This window comes from Gymnoscopelus microlampas, assembly GCF_963454915.1.
Source record: "Gymnoscopelus microlampas genome assembly, chromosome: 19".
Taxonomy (NCBI): Eukaryota; Metazoa; Chordata; class Actinopteri; order Myctophiformes; family Myctophidae; genus Gymnoscopelus; species Gymnoscopelus microlampas.
Window position 1 is genome coordinate 42,954,116 of NC_139956.1, and position 9,575 is coordinate 42,963,690.

Consider the following 9,575-nt stretch of genomic DNA (forward strand, 5'->3'; position numbering starts at 1 on the left):
TAGAAGGACAATATCAGTCACCAGAAGCAGAGACGTGTGTTTTAATGAGTCTAACATTCATTGGAAGGACAATATCAGTCACCAGAAGCAGAGACGTGTGTTTTAATAGTCTAACATTCATTAGAAGGACAATATCAGTCACCAGAAGCAGAGACGTGTGTTTTAATGAGTCTAACATTCATTAGAAGGACAATATCAGTCACCAGAAGCAGAGACGTGTGTTTTCAGTCTAAAATGGTTAGCATGGAGTTGAAGGTGAATGTGTTATATTGGGTTTATTGGGGTATCCGATCAAATGAATATCAAATATCTAAATATTGAATCAAGCAACTTAAAAACTGTCTGGGGTGCGCGAGCGCGATTAGTCGTTAAATGACCCCAGAAATGTTTTAACATGAAATACCACTTTATGCCCTATTTTCAAAAATAGTGAAAATAGCAGATCTCCATGGGCACATATTTTAGATTTTAACATTTACTTTAAATGTTTTTCTACCAACATGTTTAAAGAATGATGGTTTCTGTACATTATCTTTGTTTTGTAAAATCTTCCAGGAGAGTAGATTTCCTGAAACTGGTTGGAAATGAAAAGGAAGTAGAGAAATACTACAGAAACCCAGACCACCAGAACCTCATGGCAGGATTGGACCAGCGTGCTGAGAAGGGACTGTTTGATGCATGGAAAGACAAAATGAAAGACACGGTAACTAAAGCATCTTTTGAGGTGAAAACATGTGTCTTTATGTCTATTAAAAGAGTTCATTTATTATTTAAGTTGTGTGTTTTTCCAGTTGCCACCCAAGGTGTTCCAGGAGATGGAGAAAAGGAGAGGGAAGACAGGATACTCTGAGAATGGATTTGAATTGCTGCGTTTCATACGCAATCTCCATGCACACCAGTACGTTGAATTTGATTACAAAATGAGTAAACGACACAAAGTGTAGTCGCTCCGATTAATTTCTAAGTACAAAATATATATTTGTTCTAATGTGTGATCATTTCACTGGGTGAAAGTGGGTTAGGATGTTTTTAAGAACTTGGTCAAGGTCACAATCAAAGAACATTATTTTTTTCATTTTTATTTTCATAAAACGTTTTGGTAATGATCAGTAGGCTTTACATCTCATAAGGATGATCATTATATGGATATAATGTGATGGGAACTGGTAACTTGCTTCACACCGCCACAGCACAAAGACAAAACACACATTTTGTTTTATAATTAGTTTTAATGTTTCATCTTCTCTGTCTCGTATTGAAGCTTGTCAATGATTAGGAGCCATGCAGCTGAATTCAATAATGTGATGTGTTCAGTACTTTATAAAGCAGCAGATAGATAGATGTCAGTGTGTTCATCATAACATTTAGTGTTCAGTGATCACTGCTTTGTGTGTTTACAGTGCTGAGGCTGCTGCTGACATTGACCTGGTGGAGATGTTTCCTGATCTGTTTCACTGTGTCTACCTGTTTGCCCAAGACCAAGGCTGGAACACACGAGTCACCCTGAAGAAGATGTTACGGCCGAACCCGTACGAGGTTACAATGAAAAGATTACACAAAACAATCCACGTCAATGCCGTATCTTATCTGATATGCACCTCTCCATAGGTCACTGATAAAACACATTGCATCATGATATATATGGACTCACGGCAGACTATTTCACTGTTACATTATAAACATAAAACATTTGAGTAAATACAGATGGAGGAATGCAGGTGTGTAATCAAATGGTAAATATTAATTACTATTAATTGGAGTTAAATTAATTTGTCTCAAAACCATTAACATATGGCAGCCTTTTAAAATGCATTTTTTATTTTTTTACTTGACGGACCAGATTGAGATGGTCAAAGGGCCGGGTCCGGCCCCGGGCCGTATATTGCCCAGAACAGTCACCTAAGGAGAGTTTGAAAACATGATTATTGACAAAATACTGTCATATCTGCTAGGTGAAGCGCAACAATGTGCAAACACAGCAGCAAGATGTTTGAGATCTGTTGTGACAGGAGAAGGATTCATGGAATACATTGTGTATTTCTGCCCTGTCTGCACCAAGTGATCTCGGGGGCACTAAGGCACTTAGTTTGACTCGGTCCCACAGATAAATGCGAGGAGTTGTAAGCTTGTAGATCGGCCATTTTCACAGTTGTTTCCTCTTTCTTACACTATTTGACAATTTGGCCAATGTTTGACCAGTTTTTACAGCATAGTTTGTTGATTACTTTTAATGCAGTAATGGTCTTTTTCTTTTCCTTCAATCTTTATATTTGAGGTATTAAAAAGGTCTTAAAAGTCCTTAAATTGCCACTTCACTGTCATCTGGGGACCCCCCAAAAAAATCTTGTGGGGACCCCCCTGGGGGTCCTGACCCACAGGTTGAGAACCACATGGCCCCTGTCCAAGTCCTAACCTACCCCATGTCCTAACCTAACCCCCCCCCCCCTCTCTTTCTTTTTTGTACATATTTTTCACCCTTCATACCAGTAACCTGTAAACTGATTGTATGACATTCTGTATAGTAGTGTGTATATCTGTCTGTCTCTTATATGTCAACATGATTTGTGTGCATGGGGATCTCATCTTAAACAAGCTACGTGCTTAACTGAGCTATCCAGTTTAGTAGACCTTGTATTGCGAATTTGTACTTCCATGTACTGTTATGTACTGTCATGTACTGTTCTCATGTCTTACTAAATAAAGTACATCAATCAATCAAAAAACTGATTTACATTATAAAAACTTTTCTGCTATTTGTGCCAAAGTTTTTATTCAAAGTGAAGTGAACGCAAAACTTACATAAACAAATATTAATGGCATTTGTTTCAAATTCTTCCCAAGCTAACCTTTCCTACTTGGATGTAAAACAAAAATTCTGGGGGTTGGGATTCGGCTTGAAAATAAAACCACAGACGTCTTGGTTCAGCTCTCAGCCGCTAGACCAGTGGCTCTCATACCAGCCATCAGTTACCATGAGTATAAACCCTAGGGTTTATACTCATGTAAACTTAACATGATATCTGTGGGCTATTTTGTTTATTTAATTATTTTTCTATCCGATTATACCCTGGTATCGACCACCACCTTCACACCTGATGGGTTGATGCATTGGTGACTGTACCCGTCCATTATGTGTCCACACCTCTAGTTGTTCACTTCCTGTATATTAACCTGTGTAATGTTGGCCGGCCATGGTGTCCCGGGCCGGCCCGTGACACCATGCACATTCATGAGAGATAGCCTGCCCTGGCCAGAATGCCACAATCTGAACGTTTATGGAGTGATTAATGAATGCTTAAACATTAATGGATAATGGCTGGTGTTTGGTGGGAGTTACCTATATCCATTCTCCCGCTGAAGTCCTGTGATCAAAAACACACTACGTGAAGAGGAGCTCCTGCTGAGTTTTTTTCTTGAGTCCTGTTGAGAGACCACACTCTCTCCATGAAAATATTCCAGCTAAATCCTTTAGATCTGATGACTGTTATGGCACTGGGTGAATGATTAAGCATAGAACTTATAACATTGTAAATATGTTAGATTGTTTTTAAATCGCTTGATTTGTATTGCTTGTAGGCCTAATTATGTCACTTGGAAATATTTGATAAATGAGCGCCTGGAGCGCAACATGTCCCACAACCCAGTAGCCTATTAATGGTGATTTCTTTATTATAAAAATACAGATTTGAACGCACATCACCTGTTGGGGTGCTTGGTTAAAAAGAGCATGAAAAGGTCCTTGTATGAAATTTACTGGAGCGATGAGTCTACACGTTTGATTTGACTCAATTTTGTTTATTCATAGGCCTATACAGAATAAGATTTGTTCCTATAGAACATAGCCTACTATAATGCAAGTGTATGCAGTCAACATGCAATGACAGTGAGGAATATTAAATAAATAATGTAGGCTATATAGGCTAATTATTATATCATATTATATTATATTACAGTACTTTCACTGCGCATGCTTATAATGTGAAAAACTCTGTTTATGCCGTCCACACGGCGACGCATAAACGCTGTTTTTAAAAATCTACACTGTGGCAGGAGTTTTCAAAAAGATGCGTTTGCATGGACCAAAAACGCGTTTGCGTGTGGGTAAACCCCCTAAAACGCATATAATATATCTGCGTTTATGAAAATACCCGTGTAAATGTGGACAAAGCCTGAGTGAAGGGCCACACATTATACTAACTTGAAACACATAGTGCTGAATTATGTTAAAACTGCATGAATTTGGTAGACATGCCAGACTACTTTAGAATAAGGTCCTTGCTTTCACATCAAGAATTTTCTGTTACAAAATGTTGATTTTTTTTTTTGTATCACTCTGATGTACTCTACGAGGTTACAATGAAAAGATTACACAAAACAATCCACGTCAATGCCGTATCTTATCTGATATGCACCTCTCCATAGGTCACTGATAAAACACATTGCATCATGTTATATATGGACTCATGGCAGACTATTTCACTGTTACATTATAAACATATAAAACATTTGAGTAAATACGGATGGAGGAATGCAGGTGTGTACTCAAATGGTAATTTGTCTCAAAACCATTAACATATGGCAGCCTTTTAAAATGCATTATTTATTTTTTTACTTGGTGGACCGGATTGAGATAGTCAAAGGGCCGGGTCCGGCCCCGGGCCGTATATTGCCCAGAACAGTCACCTAAGGAGAGTTTGAAAACATGATTATTGACAAAACACTGTCATATCTGCTGGGTGAAGCGCAACAATGTGCAAACACAGCAACAAGATGTTTGAGATCTGTTGTGACAGGAGAAGGATTCATGGAATACATTGTGTATTTCTGCCCTGTCTGCACCAAGTGATCTCGGGGGCACTAAGGCACTTAGTTTGACTCGGTCCCACAGATAAATGCGAGGAGTTGTAAGCTTGTAGATCGGCCATTTTCACAGTTGTTTCCTCTTTCTTACACTATTTGACAATTTGGCCAATGTTTGACCAGTTTTTACAGCATAGTTTGTTGATTACTTTTAATGCAGTAATGGTCTTTTTCTTTTCCTTCATTCTTTATGTTTGAGGTATTGAAAAGGTCTTAAAGGAGACACACCATGAATTTCACTTTTTTTTGTATTTTTTTGGCTCCCCAGTGTCTCTTGTACCCCAAAAAATATTTTCTTTTAACATTCAGTCATTCATTCTCATTTCAGAGATTTTCAGAATGGGCGTGTCTGAACAGGCCATCTCAGAATGGCAAGTTTGCTTACCTCACCAAACTTTCTGCCCATGTATTTTGACAGACAGAATTGCTCAGTACCGCAGTACAGCACCCCCCTAGCCAACTGGACGTTTTGGTATTGCAGCTGAAAGTGCTTTATAAGCCTGAGAGAATTGACTTGGGATGAGTATATCTGAGTGTTGATTTAGGCTCAAACCTTTTGAAAATGGTTTGAGGGACATACACCATATGATATTAAATATCAAATATTTTTTTTAAATTCATGGTGTGTCTCCTTTAAAAGTCCTTAAATTGCCACTTCACTGTCATCTGGGGACCCCCCAAAAAAATCTTGTGGGGACCCCCCTGGGGGTCCTGACCCACAGGTTGAGAGCCACTGATTTACATTATAAAAACTTTTCTGCTATTTGTCCCAAAGGTTTTATTCAAAGTGAAGTGAACGCAAAACTTACATAAACAAATATTGATGGCATTTGTTTCAAATTCTTCCCAAGCTAACCTTTCCTACTTGGATGTAAAACAAAAATTCTGGGGGTTGGGATTCGGCTTGAAAATAAAACCACAGACGTCTTGGTTCAGCTCTCAGCCGCTAGACCAGTGGCTCTCATACCAGTCATCAGTTACCATGAGTATTAACTCAGGGTTTATACTCATGTAAACTTAACATGATATCTGTGGGCTATTTTGTTTATTTAATTCTTTCTCTATCCGATTATACCACTGGTATCGACCACCACCTTCACACCTGATGGGTTGATGCATTGGTGACTGTACCCGTCCATTATGTGTCCACACCTCTAGTTGTTCACTTCCTGTATATTAACCTGTGTAATGTTGGCCGGCCATGGTGTCCCGGGCCGGCCCTTGACACCATGCACATTCATGAGAGATAGCCTGCCCTGGCCAGAATGCCACAATCTGAACGTTTATGGAGTGATTAATGAATGCTTAAACATTAATGGATAATGGCTGGTGTTTGGTGGGAGTTACCTATCTCCATTCTCCCGCTGAAGTCCTGTGATCAAAAACACACAACGTGAAGAAGAGCTCCTGCTGAGTTTTTTTCTTGAGTCCTGTTGAGAGACCACTCTTTTTCCATGAAAATATTCCAGCTAAATCCTTTAGATCTGATGACTGCTATGGCACTGGGTGAATGATTAAGCATCTAACTTATAACATTGTAAATATGTTAGATTGTTTTTAAATCGCTTGATTTGTATTGCTTGTAGGCCTAATTATGTCACTTGGAAATATTTGATAAATGAGCGCCTGGAGCGCAACATGTCCCACAACCCAGTAGCCTATTAATGGTGATTTCTTTATTATAAAAATACAGATTTGAACGCACATCACCTGTTGGGGTGCTTGGTTAAAAAGAGCATGAAAAGGTCCTTGTATGAAATTTACTGGAGCGATGAGTCTACACGTTTGATTTGACTCAATTTTGTTTATTCATAGGCCTATACAGAATAAGATTTGTTCCTATAGAACATAGCCTACTATAATGCAAGTGTATGCAGTCAACATGCAATGACAGTGAGGAATATTAAATAAATAATGTAGGCTATATAGGCTAATTATTATATCATATTATATCCTGCGCCACGTCGGTTGTCCGTTGTATGTATGTATGTATGTACGTTGCAATCTGGCAAGAGTGATGCAACACTGCATCACTCTTACTGTCTGTCTGAAACTTTACACTACATCATCACAACAAACCAACCTGTTACCAAGACGACGATGACGATGAGACGGTCGTCCCGAATATGGACACAACGCCAGTGTGACGTAATCTCACGACAGCATGACATCACATTGGACCCGTTTTGACTTTATTATGGAGATCTCTGGATCTGTCTGTCTGTTTCCCTTTCATGCCCATATATGGGGATCTATGTATCTGTTTGTATGTGTCCTTTTATGCCCATATATGGCATATATCTCTGTCGCTTTTTGTTTGTTTCTTCTTTAAGCAGAATATGCAGCCTGCATAAATCTGCATCATTCAAGTCATCATCCCAGATGCTGGACTTTTCACTTTTGACTGGGCCAGGCGACAGTTTCCAGTCCGCACTGCTTTCGCCACCACCATCAACAAATCACAAGGCCAGACACTTACAACAGTTGGGGTCCGGCTTCGATCCCCTGTCTTCACTCACGGACAACTATATGTTGCCAGCTCGCCACGTCGGTTGTCCGTTGTATGTATGTATGTATGTACGTTGCAATCTGGCAAGAGTGATGCAACACTGCATCACTCTTACTGTCTGTCTGAAACTTTACACTACATCATCACAACAAACCAACCTGTTACCAAGACGACGATGACGATGAGACGGTCGTCCCGAATATGGACACAACGCCAGTGTGACGTAATCTCACGACAGCATGACATCACATTGGACCCGTTTTGACTTTATTATGGAGATCTCTGGATCTGTCTGTCTGTTTCCCTTTCATGCCCATATATGGGGATCTATGTATCTGTTTGTATGTGTCCTTTTATGCCCATATATGGCATATATCTCTGTCGCTTTTTGTTTGTTTCTTCTTTAAGCAGAATATGCAGCCTGCATAAATCTGCATCATTCAAGTCATCATCCCAGATGCTGGACTTTTCACTTTTGACTGGGCCAGGCGACAGTTTCCAGTCCGCACTGCTTTCGCCACCACCATCAACAAATCACAAGGCCAGACACTTACAACAGTTGGGGTCTGGCTTCGATCCCCTGTCTTCACTCACGGACAACTATATGTTGCCAGCTCAAGAACGGGTGACCCAGCACGCCTAAAGTATGCCATACACCAGCAGGAAAACCACACTGAAAACGTCACGGAAAACGTGGTTTTCACAAAAGTGCTTCTTCCCCACTGAGGTAAGGCTGTTGCATTCTTCCATGTGTCATTTCTCATTGCTCAACATAACCAACAATGCCTACAACTTCACACAAAAATCACTGCCTTCACTATCACATGATCCATGGTGGACGTCTCACATTGTCTGCTTGACTCCTGCCTTCTCCTTTTCTCCCATTCTGCAGGCTCTGCCATGACAACCTGTGGACCTGACGACGTCACCACTGTCTTTCACACCATTTCATTCTTATCCACCCTTTACACAAATAAACTGCTAACTTCATCTCCTGCGATTTCAACTATCTTTTCACATTGTACACCACTGCACACTCCCCACAGGTCTGCCATACCAGGTCTGAGTAATCACAAAGTGGGTTTTGGTCATTGGAGAGGTGATGCACGTCACCTCTTTCTGAAGTGGGTACTTTCAAAGCCTGCCGTGGATTTAGGAGAGCACAAAACTCTCTCTCACACTGTGAGGTGCCTGTAAGGTGGCACTGCAAAGTGAACGACGCGTCACGCTAGACGTTCGGGCCGCGTAGCGGCCCGAACTTCTAGTATGAATACATTTTGACATGTTTTATTTTGATGGTAACTGTTGTATAATCGTAATATTACACTCGCGGGAGGGTGGCTTTATCATATTATTGACACCACGCTTCATTATTTACAACTGTCGTCATGGTCATAGCAAAAAGGATGCCGAACTACGTCATTTTGGGCAAGTCTCCGCCCTAAGCCCGTTCCCAATACTCTGACATAAAATGTTTGACTGTGTTCCAATTTATTACTAAAGTACTTAATTTATCCTATGCCAAAACATAATTCTGCAATGTCTTAATATTGCAGATGTCAGTCCGACAGCGCATTCCTCCGACAGCGCAGTGCTCCGACACTAAACAGTAAACCCGAACCAAACCCGCACCCTAACCCTAACCGCACGCGGATGCCACATAGTCGGAGAAAAGGTCTGTCGGATTAACGCATGCCTCCCGAGTGGGGGCACATGATGTCATACACCCCATCCCACACCACTTCTAACCTGTCACATGATAACAATAGGCTCTATTCACAGCAGCCATATTGGGAATGAATTGGGCCCCTTCCATACTTCCTTCACAGGTGTTAACAATGATACTAATTAAGGCTCAGTTCCATTTAGTGTGTCTTATTTTCAAGGACCCCCATAACTCTGAGAGTGTACAAATGGAACCAAATGGACCCTTACGGGTCCATTTATACACTCTCAGAGTTACACACCCACCATAAGGGGCCATTTGGGAACCAAAATGGAGTGTTTCTAGTGAGCCAACATGCACGATATCAGCACGCTGACCAGAATGGAACAGAGCCTTCATTAGTATCATTGGTAACACCTGTGAAGGAAGTAAGAAGAGGCCCAATTTCTTTCCAATATGGCTGCTGTGCATATTCACATCCAAAGTGAGTGATGTGCCAAGTAGGAAGTCGGTCAGATTGGTCAACACACACACACGTCA

The 9,575-nt window shown here is 40.6% G+C and overlaps 1 protein-coding gene across 1 annotated transcript; it reads left to right on the forward strand.

Moving 5' to 3' along the window:
- Window positions 1-243: 243 nt before the first annotated feature.
- Window positions 244-8,289, forward strand: LOC311034534 (uncharacterized protein; the record flags this gene model as incomplete). The annotated part of the gene is made up of 5 exons (XM_084042413.1): window positions 244-263; window positions 556-703; window positions 792-898; window positions 1,401-1,529; window positions 8,262-8,289. 5 exons carry the CDS (start codon window positions 244-246, stop codon window positions 8,287-8,289), a joined length of 432 nt encoding a protein of 143 aa, XP_083898539.1.
- Window positions 8,290-9,575: the final 1,286 nt, after the last annotated feature.